Source organism: Erythranthe guttata, chromosome 3, assembly GCF_056151865.1.
Source record: "Erythranthe guttata isolate IM_541 chromosome 3, IM_541, whole genome shotgun sequence".
NCBI lineage: Eukaryota > Viridiplantae > Streptophyta > Magnoliopsida > Lamiales > Phrymaceae > Erythranthe > Erythranthe guttata.
Genome location: NC_142535.1, coordinates 3,751,617 through 3,770,086, shown reverse-complemented (window position 1 = coordinate 3,770,086; position 18,470 = coordinate 3,751,617). Strand labels below are relative to the sequence as shown.

Below are 18,470 nucleotides of genomic sequence, written 5' to 3'. Positions count from 1 at the left end.
GCTATCAGCTCGTCTCGGAGAGATGGTTCTAAATCCTTGCTTATCCGGGTTTGTTTCATCATACCGGGGACGAGGTCAATCATCATCAATTCGTCCATAGGTTGTACGTGATTAACCTTATCTTCGGGGTCAATTCGGGGGCGTTTCTCGTCCCCCAAATCTTCTTTGGTGAGAGTGTCACGTCGCCCCTTCTCTGCTATCTTAACCATCTCGACATAACATGATCTCGACTGGGCTTGATCGCCCCTGACCTCTCCCACCATTCCATCAATTGGAAACTTAAGCTTTTGGTGAATGGTCGAAGGGACCGCCCGAAAGGTATGTAACATCGGTCGCCCTATCACAATATTATACGCGGTTGGTGATCCTTCGACAATGACGAAATTGACAGTTTGAGTGCGTGTTCGAGGTGGCATTCCTATAGTGACAGGGATTTTAACTTGTCTAACCGGCGTCAGGGATCCCCCCGTGAATCCGAATATCGCCGTGGTGACCGGGAAGATCGGGAGGTCAAGCTCCATTTGCAGGAAACACTCGTAGGATATGACATCCACCGAACTTCCTGGATCAACGAAAGCGCGAGCGACGTCGTACCCCCCAACGTTAATCGTGATGAGGAGAGGGTCACAATGGAGATCATCTAGGTCCGCTTCATCTTCAGGACCAAACGAGATAGTGGGGTATTGACGATACTTCGGTGTAGAGATTTGGCAAACTTCATGATTATTTTTGAGGCTGCCGAGATGGCGTCTCCTAGCCCGGTGAGTATCTCCTCCCGTAGGACCTCCCGAAATCATCTGAATGTACCCTCTTTTCGGTGCTGGCGGTGGGGGCGGCGCTCGTGGCGGGTTTCCGAACTGGGCCTCACGCTTTTGCCCACGAGGTGGGTCTATCTTCACAAATTCTCCGATCTTATTGTCTCTGATGAGACGTTCCACTTCGTCTTTTAAATGTGCACAATCGTCTGTCGTATGTCCATACTCATTATGGAAACGACAAAAGGTTCCCAGTGTAGGGTCTCGTCGGGGGGCTCCGCGGGCGGTTCGAGGCCACCGAAGATCGGCTCTCTTCTCGATTGAGTACAGTACCTGGGATAGAGGAGCTGTAAGGGGCTTGTATGACTGAAATCGAGATCCTTTAGCATCCGGGGCGATGCTCCGACTGGGAACATTGACATCCCTGCGAGGTAACATGGACTCCTTGCCTCTCTTCGCTTCGCTGACCCGCACGCTCGTGACTTGGTGAGATTCTTCTACTTTCTGTTGGCGGGCTTCTTCTAAGTTAATGAACCTAGATGCCCTTTCTAACAAATTATCGAAATCAGGTGATGGCTCCAGCGCTAGAGCTCGGAAAAATTCATCATCTCTTAACCCTTGTGAAAGGGCCGCCATGAGCACCTCGTCACTGGTAGTCGGGACTTCTAGGGTGGCCGAGGTAAACCGTTTGATGTAACTCCTGAGGCTTTCTTTCTCTTTCTGACGAACGCTGAATAGTGACAGAGAGGTCTTCTTACACTTCTTCGAGCTAGCGAACTGGTTCATGAAAGCTTTGGCAAGTTGTTCAAAAGATCGGATGGTTCCGGCAGGTAACAGACCGAACCATGCTTGGGCCGGACCTGCTAGAGTGGTGACAAAGGCACGGCACTTCACCCCTTCTGTGAGCTGGTGAAGTGAGGCAGTGTTGTTAAACCGACTCAAGTGTTCAGCTGGATCTGACGTGCCGTTGTACTCAAACAAGATCGGTCGGTAGTTAGCCGGTATAGGGTCGCCATCGAGATAACTAGCGAAAGGGCTAGATCTTACGAGATCTCGCGCTGGCCCACTTCGCAAGGCCTTCAACTCATCTATGTCGCGTCTTAAACTGTCGACTTCTGTTCTAACGCCCTGACTATTACCCCTTCGGTTCTCCGAATAACTATCGCCCTCGTCCTCAGCTCGTCCTTCGTTCGGAGAACGTCTGGGATCTCTCCTGAGTCGGTTATCGTGAGGTAAATTTTGGGTGTAGTTTCGGATGGCCGCGGTAATCATGGTTTCCACCTCGTCCCGGGTATATGTACGCTCATTGGGAGCCTGAGCGGGGGTTGAGGCTGGCCTTCTTGAAGCAGCTCCGCCATCCTGAAACTCGAAAGAGGGGCTGCTTGGGGTGAAAGGGATCCGACCCTCCTTTTCAGGTGTAAGGAAGCTACACCCCGACTTATCTTTCTGAACGGACGATGGATCAGCACCAGTTGTGTCACGAGCTGCTGCATCCAGCTCCCTTTGTAGGTTTCGGGTAATCGTGCCTTCTTCTTCCATTTCTTCTCTACGTTCTTAACTCAGATCTGGATTTCCAGGGGCAGATCTGGTGTTTTTCCTGGAAATTGTGCTCCAAACTTATAAAGGTTTTCCCACAGACGGCGCCACTTAATTTGGTCCGTAGGTCTTCGTCTTCCTTAAGCCAGTTCCGTCAGTACTCCGGTGGATAAACCTGCAACGCCGGGAGGGGTTCCCGGCGGGAAAGCTCCAACGATCAAGTCAGTGATCGGAATAGAGGAAAAACGTGTATGCAATGTAACAGTGACTAGTGTATATTTTTCTCGTGTGTGTGCGTATGTTGATTCTCTTATTTATAGATGAGGAGAGCTTGGCCTCCAAGGCTTTCCTTTTTTAGGGTTTCTCTTTTCCCCCAAGTCATGTATCTTGGGCCTGTATTGCCCTGGGCTCGCCTTACCCCGTTTTGGTATTGGGCTGGCGAGTGAAGGTACTCCCACGAGGTTCCGAGGTTCGCGCCATACGACGACTTCGGTCATAGTACCGAACTAAGTCATCATGGGTTCTTCATTATGGGCCTATCGCATTGGGCTTACCCTAATGGGCTTATGCTTATTTGTTAATTGTCAAACGAGCCCATATCATACCCGTAATCTAATGGGTCGGGTCTCAAATAACAAGACCATCTCCCAAATTGAAAAACCCTAACATTTTCTGAATTCACCGGAGCAACGATTCTGCGCAATTTTCAATCGGGACTCCGACACTTCGATTTCGGTAGGCGAGTGAGTTTTCACTGTTCGCTGATTCAAATTGTATTTTTTTGTTACTAAATCACCATGAACTGTTACGCACTTCGTCGCAAAAATCTAGCCTTCATTTCTCCGAACAATTTTTCATCTCAATTTGCATTCTCAATTTCGCTGCTTTATTTCTCTACCTCCAGTTACAGTAAACCGAACACCCCCGCGGTTTATGATTTCTTAGTGCAGAAACATAAACTCTCCCATGTAGTTGCTTCACACGTTTCCTCTGTTTTAGCTTTTCCGAAAATCCCGAAAAATTGGGATTCAGTTATTTCATTCTTCAAAGGCGTCGGCTTGACCGATACCCAATTGGAGAGGATCTTGAAAATCAGGCCTCGTTTGCTGTCGGCAAGTCTCGAAAGAACCATCCAGCCGAAAATCGCTGCTTTCAAAGACGTCGGGTTTTCCGACAAAGACATTGCAGATATAATATCGAAAGTACCCGCGGTTTTACATTCGAGCACGAATAATAAAGTTGTACCGGCATTATCTTTGTTGAGGGGTATGTTTGGATCCAACGAAGAGGTAACCAAGGTTTTAAGAAAATCCGGTTGGTTGCTTATAACAGATCTGAATAAGAACATGGTGCCGAACGTTATATTCTTGAAAAGCTGCGGCGTATCCACCGAACAGATAACTATGATTTTCAAATATCTCCCGAGATTTTTTATTTTTAAGCAAGAAGTTGTGAGGAGATGTGTCGAAAAGGTCGATGAAATGGGGGTCGACAGGCGTTCGAAAATGTTTGTTTACGCCGTTGCGATTGTTGGTTCGATGACAAACGGGACGTGGGAACTCAAATTGGATGCGTTTCGAAATATTTTGGGATTTTCGGAAGATGACATATTGAGAACCGTACGGCAGATGCCTCAGACGTTTTCGGTATCGGAGGATAAGATAAAGAAAGTAAAAGAGGTGGTACTTTCGACCGGGAAGTACGACACGTCGTGCTTTGTTAGAAACCCTAAATTACTTATGTACAGCATCGAGAAGCGGTATAAGCCACGGTTTGAAGCTTTAGGTATCTTGGAAAGTCGGGGTGTAATTAAAAAGTGGCCCTGTCTTACAATACTTAGCAAAATGACGGATGACACCTTCTTCGACGAGTTTGTAGCTCCTTATACAAATGAAGTTGGTGATGAGTTAAGCTGATTTTCGAAGGACTTGGATTAACTTATTAGGAAGTCAACTCGAGCACTCGGTCAATGGTTGGTTTGTAGCTTTGATCAAAGCTAATTGGAAATTGGAGTCCGGTAGACAGAGGTACTTTCTTGATGCTTGTGGCTATCTTGTATTTTTTATTTATGGCAAATTACGGCCACCCTCCTGAGGTATGGTCAAGTTACGAAAAAACCCCTCTTGTTTGGGTAATTACAGCTACCCCTCCTTTTAAATATTTTTACATAAAATTTATGTAATTTGGTTATTAACGAACCAAATTGTTTATTCAGTTCGGTAAACGGTATGAAATGTTGGCGTACCGAAATTTCGGTTCGGTTTTACCGATTTAACATCCCTAAATTTACCTCTGGAGGGGTATTTTCATAAGATAATATATAGTTGAGGGGTGGTTGTAATTACTCAAACAGGAGGGGGTTTTCGTAAATTGACCATAACTCGGGGGTGGCCATAATTTGCCCTTATCTTGTAAGAATTTGGCTTCGTATTTTTTAATTCGTGAATGTCAAATTAATAATTGTTGTTTTGAAGCATGTTTCGGGTCGAAGACATGCCTTGCTAATTTTAATTTTTACGTCGGTTGGTCTGAGTAACATTCCTAGGCAACGTGATATAGATTTCTGTTTCTTTCTTTCCAGAACCATTTTGTAAAATTTCTTTCGTTTTTTCGTTTCCTAGTAATATTATTCAAGGTTCCATTTTGATGCAAATCGAGTCATTAATTCATAATTGGTCTAGATCTAGTGTCTTTCTTTCTTTTATCGACATAGATGTTCGGAGTTTTAATGGTTAATCAGGTATCCTCAAGGCAATCACTGGAACTCCACATTTTTCTATTACTAATGAAATCTGCTTAAGTTTCTCTTAAGAATCTTTGAACAGCATACTTAAGGGCCCGTTTGGCTAAGCTTATTTTAAACAACTGATAATTTCTTACATCTGATAAGTTGTTTTAAGAGTTGATAAGTTATTACGTCTTGCTTTTAGAATTAATTTTTAAAGTGTTTTAACAATGACGTTATAAATAATCTTTACTCATTATAAGATCTTAAATAAAAGGTGGAGTAGAGATATTTTTAAAAAACGTTCTTATTTGCTCTCCAATAGCTTATTGTTTCAACTTATAAGTAATTTTTCGAAAATTTTACCAAACACTTTGGAAAAGCTTATAAGCTTTTAAACATTTTGTAGGTTATTTTTAAGATAAATAACACTTAACTCCCATTTGGTTTGATTTTTTGTACATGACCCCTTGTAGTTTCAATATAGAACAGGAACGCAAATAATTAATAAAACGTAAAAGGCCAGTCCACGATATAACTTCCCATAAGAAAGAAAGGAAATATATGAACTACATCTCTGTTGGTGAATGCTCATTTTTTGAATAAGTTAGAGAAAGAAACGAAATATATGAACTACTAAAATTTTGTATAAATACCACAATTGAAAATGTTGAAAGTAGCAAAATATATTCGATATTTAACTATTTTTCACGAAGTTCGTTGAAAATATCAGAATTTTTCGCAAATCGAAATTGGATCGGAAATTGAAAATTTCAAAAATTCTACATATATTTCCAGTTCCAACCCAAAAATATTTTGAAAAACTGAAAATTGTAATTTTGGAAATCATAATGAGAAAAAGTGTTCCAAAATTGGAAAGTTTTCGAATTGTCTCTTGCTTGCAGCATTGAGAATTTATTGGCCCTTATTTGAATGAACATTCGGCCAACTCTACATCGCAATCAGTTATTGGCAAAAGGGAAAAATAAGAATCGTAAAACATGTGCTTGAAGCATTTGAATGAATGGTCAAGTGGTGTTGTACCGCACGTTGAAGCTAACCGAAGAAAAATAGGTACTTTATGATTGTGTATTTTTGGTTGAAGCCCATATATCTGGTGTAACCTTTTGATTGAAGGGCTAAGATTAACTGTTGCTCGTTTCATGTTACTTGTATTTCGTTTCTCCTAATATTGTTCGGATCTTGGAATTTTGTCAGGACAAAACTAAAAAAATTCGACCTGAAAGATTACATTTTTGTGCTTTATGAAAATTATAATAATTCTTGAAATTTTTATATTGTATTTAAAGTGGGAATTTCAATGGAGCTTACAGGATGGCTGGATGACAATGGGGCGTAACTTGTTAAAATTCGTGACCTGACCCGTCAAGTATGTTAGCATTTGAGATTTGCTCCGACTTGAAACCGAACCCAATAAGTTTTTTAACTAAAATAATATTTAGAACTTCTTTTTTTTTTTTTTTTTTAAATTCCTATGAAATATGTTTAGGATTTCAGAACAATAGAGAGGGTGTACAACGTTGCCCAAGGAGTTGTCCAAGGGTGTACAACGTTGTCCAACGAGAATTGTAGCCCTTGAAATTAGCTTTCCAATGCCGTCAAAATCACCTAATTCGGAGTTCGTATGAGAGAGATATGCTCGAAATTGTGGACACTGTCAAAACTGTGGCGAGATTCCTTTTTCCAATTTGATTTGTTTCCTTATTTGCAACTTTTTCCTTTCTTTTTGATTTTTGACACATAATTCTCGTTTTTCACCTATAAAACACAAAATCAATCAATTAAAGCACAAATATAATTAAATCTAAACAAAAGATCCACGTAATGTAAACGTATTGAGTGTAGTATCTACACTCAACAGTAAACTAATTTGAATTAAAAATAGAAAATATGTTTTCTCCACCCCAGGAAAAAACAGAAAATGCTTTGTAAAATCGTTGCGTCCTTTCTTTCTTCCCTCTTCTCCATCTCTTCTTGATATCGAGAGAATTAGCCACTAATGGGGAGAAGAAAGGAGATTGAGAGACGAAAAATAAAGGATGAAAAGAAAACTATGATTAATGTGAAAAGTAAGTTACATAAGGAGCGAGAATGTGTAAGCGCGTTTAAAAAATAAGAGAATGTATAAGCGCGTTTAAAACATAAGGCTTACTATACAAAAATAAATAAAACACAAAAATAAAACTAAGACTATATTCGAATACTTGCACCAAAAGGCGAAATTTCTCGCCCCCCAGGACCCCCATATCTTGGGCCGACAAGTATTTGATGGATGAATTTCATAAATCATGGTGACTCAACGGCCGGTTAGGGTAGCGGGCTAGGATAAAAATCAACCCTAATTGAAGTTGAAATTTCCACATAGGAGCTGCAAATATTAGAATATGGTCGAGTACTTCCTCCTCAAGATGGAAGATAAAGATTCTTTAATTCCATCTTGGAGAGCAAGTAGGAGAAGGCAGGAACACGAAGAGGAAGTGTACTAATAGATTCAAATGATAGAAATCAGAAAACGGAGCTAAATAGATTCTGCTTTGTAGATTTTTGTAGTAACGCTCCCTAAAATCCTGTCTTTTCTTAAAGGGTCACCATAGAGTGACTCCTTTTCTACACAACTTATAAAAGTGGGATTGATATGGAGGTGTCTTCCATTTTTTGATAGTCCAAAAGTATCGTTTTACATAGCTAGTATTCAAATGACATTTCGGGGGCAAAAAAATAACTTATACCTATTCAATTTGTATTTGTAAGATAAACAAAATAAGTTTAGTAGTTCCCATGATGTACAAAATTAATTAGTTTAACATTTTCTCAAATACTATTTTTCCTAAGAAAAGGATATCGTGATACAATTAAAGGCCATTTGATTATATTTTCTCCAACATTTGCCACTACGTACAACTAATTAGTTTATAACATTTTTTAATTTTTTCTCATTTACAAAAGGGCATATTCTGATTCAACTACAGATCATTATTTAATTATATTTCCTCCAACCTAATTGTTTTTTGATAGAAATAGATTTAAAAATAATTAATTATAGGCGAAAGTTTCATTATATTTTCTCCAACCAAATTCTTTTTTGGATATATATTAGAAAAATAAATGAAAAAAAAAACTACTACCTATGCCGATTCTCCACTAACCTATATGAAAACCCCTCATTAACTCATTAAAAACTTATAACGTTGAGCTTCTCAATACTACTCTAAAAAAATAGGGATTATTAGGGAAACCCCCCTCATTTACAAGTTGTCTTTGGATAAATCCAAAAAAAAAAACCCTTTTAGTAATAGCCCCATTCCATTTGAAACACCTATTTTACCCCTATCCACATTTTTTTCTTCTTCGATATATTTCTTTTAACTTCACGTTTCATAACCCCAACCATTTTAATTATCGAAAAAAAAAAAAAAACCCCAACCATTTTATTCTCTGTCATATCTCTCGAAACCCTAGTTATTCATCTCTGCCTCCAATAAAAAAATCTTCACCGCCACCGGGAAGTGTTACTGATCTGTCTCCACCACCACCTTTGTTGCCTCCGCCGCTAGCAACGAAGAAGTACGCGAGATCTGAGGAATTATTCATCAACGAACCGCCGCCACGTGCAAACTTTTCCTCAACATTCTGTTTAATCCACCACCAACGCGTCACCATCTTGTGTTTATTGCCTCGCCAGATCTGTTTTTTTTCAGATCTGAAGCCAACGAATACTTCATCTGAGGTAATCTCATACAAGTGGCGTGTAGTTATAAAATAAAAAAATTGATTCTGAATTCTATTAAAACCCCGCAAAGTTTTGTTGCATTTTCCTCGGGTGGGAATTTTTTATGTAATTTTTGTTTTCTTTTCTTTTTGGATTTTTATTGAAAAAGAAAAATAAAATGGCCGTCAATAGAATTAATCAACTATATGAAGTATATAAAAGTAATTATAATTGTAAAATTTTGTAGGAACTCTTTCTTCGTCTTTATTTGAAGTGATGGTAATCCCGACCCCAAACTTATATTATTGATTTTATAAGTCAAAGTGGTTTATTTAGAAAGAAATTCTAAAATATTATTTTGATAAATTTTGATTTTCCTCTCCCAGCACATTGAATAGTATTTTTTGTTTCTTGAGCAGGTGGAGTGAACATGAAGGAGATGACTAGGTGGATGAGGCTTGAGAAATGTAACAATAAGAAGAAGAAGATTACATTGAGTATGCTCGTTCATGAGAGAGAAGATGGTTGTTTCATAGTCGGCTTGTTAGAATTTATAGTTTGATAGTTTGTAGTAGAGTTTTTTAGTGGGTTACGTTATTTACATAGTGGATTTTGATATATCTGTGATGGATTTTTGCAATTGAGTATTTTAATTATATAGTGGTTTTTGATAATTTTATAGTGGATTTTTTGTAATGGTTCGTTAATTATATAGCGGTTTTCGTTAATTATATAGTGGTTTTTGTTAATTATACAGAGCGATTTTCATGTTTATATTGATGTTTATACATAGTGGTTTTCATGTTTATATAGTTGCTTATACAAAGTGGTTTTCATATTTATATAGTTGTTTATACAGAGTGGTTTTCATGTTTATATAGTTGCTTATACAGGGTGATTTCATGTTTATATAGTTGTTTACTTGTTTATAAAGAGTGGTTTTCATGTTTATATAGTTGTTTATACATAGTGATTTTCATGTTTATATAGCTGTTTATACATAGTGGTTTTCATGTTTAAAAAGAATAAACAACATACAAGACATGAATCCAAAACATGTTGCTGAAACCCACAATTTTCAAGCAAATAATTCACTTTGAACAACTATTCTAAGTAATGTATGTATATTGAAAAGAACACACTACATGAAAGACATGAATCCAAAATTACTGTTGCCGAAACCCACTTTTTTCTGAGCAAATAATTCACTTTAAAAAACAACTATTCTATGTAAATTAGTGGATTTTTATTGATAACATAGTGGAATTGATCTAATACAAACATTGAAGTACCTTGATTTTCCGTATTGGAAGTGTAATACAATCTTTAAGTACAACAATTTTAATTATCAAAGAGCATAATCAACTACATCCTACGAGGGGCTATTTCACAAAACTCCCTCGTTGTATTTCGGTAGAGTGATAACCCCAAAAAAAAGAGCTCCGAAAAATCAACAATAAAAATTGTAGTGGAATTTGTGTCTGCATCTAAAGCCCTTATGCCGTTCATCATATTGGCTTTCTGTTCCCCTAAAAAAATTGCAACAGTCAGAATTAAAATTTCGCTTTTTTTTTTCCCGTAGATGTTTTGAATCTGAAATTATCGTAAAAAAAAAAAAGAACACATACTTCTTGCCGGGAATTTCTTCATGGTCGGTTGTATCGAAAATTGCAGAGATAATAATGGTATTTATAATGGGCTTCGCCGAAGATTCAGTTGTCGCCAACGAAATTGTAGGAGTTGTTTCGGCAACGTGGTAATATGTGATTTTTCAAGTTTTGGCTGATTAATAAATCCAGGTGCCACTATAGGGGTAATATTGGGTTATTGAATTATTTGGATTTATCTCAAATATGTAATTTGAATTTGGGGTTATCACTCTACCGAATTACAACGAGGGAGTTTTGTGAAATAGCCCCAAAAAAATAAGGCTACTGTCTAAATAACGCCCTTCTACATCTAACAAAGAGGCCCTTTCATATCAGAAAACAATTTTCCCTCTTTGTTTACAATCTTCAAATTCTGTTAAGCTCCTTCTTCATCATTTAAATCGCAAGGTAACCGAAGGATTACTCATCTCATGAACAAAAAACCCCTTTAAGGAAAATGGTTTCATACAATTGTAAATTATTCACACACAAAAAAAGTTGCATATGCAAAAATGCATTCAATCACACAAATAACTGATATCCTATATATACCACTTTTAACAGCATCACCTTCACCAAAGATACATACCCAATCGACACTTGAGCATTTTGAACATCTGGCCGGTAAGTATATTCTTCATATCCGAATTTTCATTGTTACTTAATTCGGTTCTTATCGAACAGGAAACCAACAAAACATGGCCAATGATTCAATTGTGCCCCTTCAAGAACTACAAGTCAATCAAAAAAAATAGACAGCTAATAGTAGTCCGAGCCTGAATGGAGATAAGTTGTGGAACGAAATTAAGTAAATATCGTCACGAGTTCTGATGATGAAGAAACACTTCACGTTTGGAAAAATAAAAACAGAGGAAAGTGTTGCTTTCTGTCAAACTCAACAAGGAAAATGAGTAATCTGCTGCTACTTTGATGTATACTTGATTGTCGTTTAAATTTTTGCTTAGACTTTATTAATATTTGAGTTTTTAATAGAACATATTTGCTAATTAGCAAGATATATATCAACATGATGTGATAAATTTTATAATCGTTAGGTTGTTGATCTGGTTATATAATGATATTATCTGCCTTTTTTTTGGCACATATGAACGTCTTTTTATTTTATTGTTATTTTTCTGTTTATTCATTATTTCACTCGTAGTTAATGCACGTAATATAAAAGATCTTATCACCTGAGTCGGTCATTTCCAATGCTCAATGTCTAAGATTGACTGATTACATATGAAGTTCAAGGATTGAGTTTGAAGATTTTTATTAAAGAAAATGAATTTATGAGTCCAAATCTTAAACACTGCAAAACTGGATGAATCAAATTGCATGTGGAGACGGAGAGGAAGAGGGTAAGGGATCTTCTGTAGGGTGTTCGTTAAACAAAATCTAGCGGACAAATGGTTAAGTTTTTCATAGGGAAGAGGCACAAAGATGTTGTGGAAATTAAAAAAAAATATATCAAATTTATCATATGTTTAAAAATGCAATATTAATAGTACTTTTAAAACAAAAAACTAATTTAACTAAAACACTTATCAATCCACAACTAAGCGTTTGAACGAGATACACACATGCAAAAATAACCATTTCAAAGAAATTGCCTATCAAAACGGATAATGGACATCATTGGAGCAAGTACAATGCAAAATTAAGAAATAAATTGAAAAATTAATAAAACACGTGCAACACATGTGCACTTATTCGATGTAGAAGGGCGTTATGTAGAGGGTAGTCTTAATTATTTAGAGGGTTTTTTTGCAAGAACCATCCATGTGCAATCTCTAATTGCTAAAAAAACCCATGTGTTACTAATATTAGCAAGAACCCCCTATGAAAATTAGTCAAAACTATTTAAGTCCCTAACAGTTCATTGTGCGCCGCACGCTAGTTACTAGAAAACAATTTCATTTTTCTTTTTGGTTAATTTTTTCAAGAATCAACTACAAAATTACAGAAAACAACTAAATTTGTTTGTTCGTTTTCTCTCCGAATCAACTATAAGAAAACTGTAAAACAACTATGAAATATAGTGGTTTTAAACATGAGGTTTACCAAATAAAATCAACTAAAATTAACGAAATCAACTATAAAAAATAGTGGTTTACAATAGCAAGTTCACCAGAAATAAAAACAACTTACCTTAACGAAATCAACTATAAAAAAAATGAAATCAACTACAAAAAAATGAAAACAACTATAAAATTATCGAAAACTATTATAAAGAAATCAATTATTCTAGTAAAACTATTGTGGATTTGAGCGAATAAAACTACAAAAACACAATCTTCTTCAATTCACTTTCGTCCCCTAACTCTTCAACACGGCACAATTCTTCATAAATCTCATCTTTGTGATTGATTTCTCCAATCCAACTACGAAAACTACCAACTCAAATACGAAAATCACCAATTCAAATACGAAAAATCAACAATTCAACCTGAAAACACCAATTCAACAATTAAACACTTGTACTATAAGCTTTTTAGACCTGTATAAAAAGGCAATAAGCTTAAGTATTCAAGTCTGGGTAAATCAAGTGGGCAAATTTCTCTTTTGTCCATGTTCTCAATGTTTGCTTGAATTAAATACATAAAATTAATACCAAATCGTAGTATTGTTTGTAAAATATATGATAACAAACTTATACCACATTATCAAAATATCAGCTCGACCTCGGGAACAACATCCAAGGGAAATATGTATATGGATACATCAACATATAAGATAGCTCAATCTGGGGTACTACATCATCCGAGAGAGATATATACAAAGTATACATAATGAGTACAAAATAACCCAAAAGAGATGCTTATTTGGCAATTTACACAAGAGGGTCAATGTCTGTAAAGAAATCTAATAACTCAAGAGAGGAGCAGGATCTTGATCAAGCATGCTCCCAGATGTGCTGGCTTCAAGAACAACAAGTGGTATTTCTGCCTCAATGGCATGTGCCTGTTTTCTTTGTTTCCTTTTGTAGCCTGGTACAAATTTACCAGGTGTTGGGAAGTTCTGCAAACATTGTCCAGTGTCCAGTCATTCCACATTTAGTACACATATTTTTTGGAATTTTTTCTGCGGGCATCTTGCCTTTATCGCGATTTGCCTGAATGGTTGTCTCTGCCTGACCGTACTATTATTTCGACGGGATATTCATATCCACCTCGGTCATTATTTCTGATATCTTGAGGAGATCACGTCCACCGCCTCTGCGGGCACCACGCCCAAATCTACGCCCACGACCTCTAAATTAGCCCATATTCTACTTTGATTAGCATGTGCTTTTAGGCACAGCTTGGGACCCACATACTCGCAAATTATGATTTTTCAACAACAATTCATTTGTTTTTTCTGTTGTGAGGAATACAAAGATGAATTACGAATAAATTTTAAACTGGCGCTGCTTATATTGCTGTTGGAGCACCAAGTTCGAGGCATGCATAGTGAAGAAGGTTTTCTCCAATTTATCATAGTTAGATATTTTAACTCCGCACAGGCTAATTGGGATTCAAGTTTAAATAGTGCCGAATTATTTTCCGCAACAGATTTGAAGTCCTACACCCTTAGGTGCTTCCAATATAGAGCCTGGGGGAGAATCACAGTCTTTGGTGTTATCAAACCTCTCCTTGAGTTTTTACCATATTTATGATGGCCTTTTCAATTGTATATATATATTCGTCTTTCAAATCCTCGGAAAGATGATGGCGGATAAAAATCATAGCATTTGCCTCATCTTTTATGTTTGCCTACTTGATATCTACACAATCCAAGGCTTTCACAAAATCTAGTCTTTGGAGGTGTAATTTGATAGCTAAACACCAGGATAAAAAGTTACTGCCGGTAAGATCAATGATTTGAATTTTTTTTTTCCATTCCGGTCATCTTAAATAAGTAAAAAAAATTTACAACAAAAAGAAATTCAATTTTTACAAACCTATAATGTTGTAGAGCAAAAGCTCGTGCTGATAACGTGTTATAAGGTGAACTATAATATATATTATATAAGAACTATACTATGGAAATAGAAGAGTACGTATTGTAATGCTAGAAATTACATTCAGCCCCTTGTAGTTTGTAATTTTCCTACATTCACCCCCTACAAGAGGGTGTTAACGTAAGAAAGCTACAACATTTTGAGTGGAAGTAATTATGAAAACATGAGGGCATTTTTTGTAAATAAACCTTACATCAGGGGGCTGTTGTTTACACTAGGCTTTTTTAAATTTACCCGTAATCTAACGGGTCGGCTCTCAAATAACAAGAACATCTCCCAAATTGAAAAACCCTAAAATTTTCTGAATTCACCGGAGCAACGATTCTGCCCAATTTTCAATCGGAAAAACAAATTCATGCTCTCCGACACTTCGATTTAGGTAGGCGAGTGAGTCTTCACTGTTCGCTGATTCAAATTGTATTTTTTTGTTACTAAATCACCATGAACTGTTACGCACTTCGTCGCAAAAATCTAGCCTTCATTTCTCCGAACAATTTTTCATCTCAATTTGCATTCTCAATTTCGCTGCTTTATTTCTCTACCTCCAGTTACAGTAAACCGAACACCCCCGCGGTTTATGATTTCTTAGTGCAGAAACATAAACTCTCCCATGTAGTTGCTTCACACGTTTCCTCTGTTTTAGCTTTTCCGAGAATCCCGAAAAATTGGGATTCAATTATCTCATTCTTCAAAGGCGTCGGCTTTACCGATACCCAATTGGAGAGGATCTTGAAAATCAGGCCTCGTTTGCTGTCCGCAAGTCTCGAAAGAACCATCCAGCCGAAAATCAATGCGTTCAAAGACGTCGGGTTTTCCGACAACGACATTGCAGATATAATATCGAAAGTGCCCGCGGTTTTACATTCGAGCACGAATAATAAAGTCGTACCCGCATTATCTTTGTTGAGGGGTATGTTTGGATCCAACGAAGAGGTAACCAAGGTTTTAAGAAAATCCGGTTGGTTGCTTCTAACGGATTTGAATAAGAACATGGTGCCGAACGTTATATTCTTGAAGCGCTGCGGCGTATCCACGGAGCAGATAACTATAATTTTCAAATATCTCCCAAGATTTTTTATTTCTAAGCAAGAAATTGTGAGGAGGTGTGTCGAAAAGGTCGATGAAATGGGGGTCGACAGGCGTTCGAAAATGTTTGTTTATGCCGTTGCGATTGTTGGTTCGATGACAAACGGGACGTGGGAACTCAAATTGGACGCCTTTCGAAATATTTTGGGATTTTCGGAAGATGACATATTGAGAACCGTACGGCAGATGCCTCAGGCGTTTTCGGTATCGGAGGATAAGATAAAGAAAGTAAAAGAGGTGGTACTTTCGACCGGGAAGTACGACGCGTCGTGCTTTGTTAGAAACCCTAAATTACTTATGCACAGCATCGAGAAGCGGTATACGCCGCGGTTTGAAGTTTTAGGTATCTTGGAAAGTCGGGGTGTAATTAAAAAGTGGCCTTGTCTTACAATACTTAGCAAAATGACGAATGACACCTTCTTCAACGAGTTTGTAGCTCCTTATACAAATGAAGTTGGTGATGAGTTAAGCTGATTTTCGAAGGACTTGGATTAACTTATTAGGAAGTCAACTCGAGCACTCGGTCAATGGTCGATTTGTAGCTTTGATCGAAGCTAATTGGAAATTTGAATCTGGTAGACAGAGGTACTTTCTTGATGCTTGTGGCTATCTTTTATTTTAATTTAGGGCAAATTACGGACACCCTCCTAAGCTATGGCCAAATTACGAAAAAACCCCTCTTGTTTGGGTAATTACAGCTACCCCCCTTTTAAATATTTTTACATAAAAGTTATATGATTCGGTTATTTACCAAACCAAATCGTATATTTAGTTCTGTAAACGGTATAAAATGTTGGCATACCGAAATTTCGGTTCGGTTTTACCGATTTAACATCCCTAAATTTAGCTCTGAAGGGGTATTTTCGTAAGATAATACATAGTTGATGGGTGGTTGTAATTACCCAAATAGGAGGGGGTTTTTCGTAATTTGACCATAACTCGGGGTGGCTGTAATTTGCCCTTATCTTGTAAGAATTTGGCTTCGTAATTTTTAATTCGTGAATGTCGAATTAAAAATTGTTGTTTTGAAGCATGTTTCGGTTCGAAGACATGCCTTGCTAATTTTAATTTTCACGCCCAGAACCATTTTGTAAAATTTCTTTCGTTTTTCGTTTCCCAGCAATACTATCAAAGTTCCATTTTGATGCAAATCGAGTCATTAATTCATAATTGGTCGAGTTCCTGTGTCTTTCTTTCTTTTATCAACATAGATGTTCGAAGTTAATCAGGTATCCTCAAGGCAATCAGTGGAACTCCACATTTTTTTATTAGTAATGAAATCTGCTTAAGTTCTCCTTAAGAATCTTTGAACAGCATATTTAAGGGCCCGTTTAGCCCGTTTAGCTAAGCTTATTTTAAACAACTGATTATCTGATAAGTTGTTTTAAGAGTTGATAAGTTATTACGTCTGCTTTTAGAATTAATTTTAAAGTGTTTTAATAATGACGTTATAAATAATTTTTACTAATTATAAGATCTTAAATAAAAAGGTGGAGTGAAAACGTTCTTATTTGTTCTCCAATAGCTTATTGTTTGAACTTTTAAGATATTTTTCGAAAATTTTACCAAACACTTTGGAAAAGCTTATAAGCTTTTAAACATTTTGTAAGTTCTTTTTAAGATAAATAACACTCAACTCCCATGTTGTTTGATTTTTTGTACATGACCCCTTGTAGTTTCAATATAGAACAGGAATGCAAATAATTAATAAAAAGTAAAAGGCCACTATATAACTTCCCATAAGAAAGAAAGGAAATATATGAACTACATCTCTGTGGGTGAATGCTCATTTTTGAATAATTTAGAGAAAGAAAGGAAATATATGAACTACTAAAATTTTGTATAAATACCACAATTGAAAATGTTGAAAGTAGCAAAATATATTCGATATGTAACTATTTTTCACGAAGTTCGTTGAAAATATCAGAATTTTTGCAAATTAAAATTGAATCGGAAATTGAAAATTTCAAAAATTCTACATATATTTCCAGTTCCAACCAAAAAATATTCTGAAAAACTGAAAATTGTAATTTTGGAAATCGTAATGAGAAAAAGTGTTCCAAAATTGGAAAGTTTCGAATTGTCTCTTGCTTGCAGCATTGAGAATTTATTGGCCCTTATTTGAATGCACTGTCGGCCAAGTCTACATCGCAATCAGTTATTGGCAAAAGGGAAAAATAAGAATCGTAAAATTAGCTTTCCAATGCCGTCAAAATCACCTAATTCGGAGTTCGTATGAGAGAGATATGCTCGAAATGGTGGACACTGTCAAAGCTGTGGCGAGATTCCTTTTTCCAATTTGATTTGTTTCCTTATTTGCAACTTTTTCCTTTCTTTTTGATCTTTTTTCCTTCATGGACACCTAATTCTCGTTTTTCACCTATAAAACACAAAATCAATCAATTAAAGCAAAAATATAATTAAATCTAAACAAAAGATCCACGTAAAGTAAACGTATTGAGTGTAATATCTACACTCAACAGTAAACTAATTTGAAATAAAAATAGAAAATATGTTTTCTCCGCCCAAGGAAAAAACAGAAAATGCTTTGTAAAATCGTTGCGTCCTTTCTTTCTTCCCTCTTCTCCATCTCTTCTTGATATCGAGAGAATTAGCCAGTAATGGGGAGAAGAAACGAGATTGAAAGACGAAAAATAAAGGATGAAAAGAAAACTATTATTAATGTGAAAAGTAAGTTACATAAGGAGCGAGAATGTGTAAGCGCGTTTAAAAAATAAGAAATGTATGAGCGCGTTTAAAAAATAGGGCAAATTACCAAAACCCCCCTGAGGTAAGCCTAAATAACGAAAATTCCCCCCATGTTCTCGTAATTACGAAAACCCCCCTGAGGTATGCAGACGTCTTACAAATCGCTCTAACGGTGTTAGACTCGATAGAATCTTTTTGATTCTCCGGAATATTCCTCCGATAATACCAATTTTGCCCTTGTACACGAAATTAACCTTAGGGGGGTAATTGTAAGCAT

The 18,470-nt window shown here is 36.7% G+C and overlaps 2 protein-coding genes across 2 annotated transcripts; both read left to right on the top strand.

Annotated features, from left to right (window-relative positions):
• Window positions 1–3,013: 3,013 nt before the first annotated feature.
• Window positions 3,014–4,887, top strand: LOC148771560 (uncharacterized). The gene has a single exon (XM_088815421.1). It carries the CDS (start codon window positions 3,089–3,091, stop codon window positions 4,205–4,207), a length of 1,119 nt encoding a protein of 372 aa, XP_088671547.1. The 5' UTR covers window positions 3,014–3,088; the 3' UTR covers window positions 4,208–4,887.
• Window positions 4,888–14,627: 9,740 nt separating this feature from the next.
• LOC105973923 (uncharacterized) lies at window positions 14,628–16,114 on the top strand. Its single transcript, XM_012998964.2, has one exon. It carries the CDS (start codon window positions 14,840–14,842, stop codon window positions 15,956–15,958), a length of 1,119 nt encoding a protein of 372 aa, XP_012854418.2. The 5' UTR covers window positions 14,628–14,839; the 3' UTR covers window positions 15,959–16,114.
• Window positions 16,115–18,470: the final 2,356 nt, after the last annotated feature.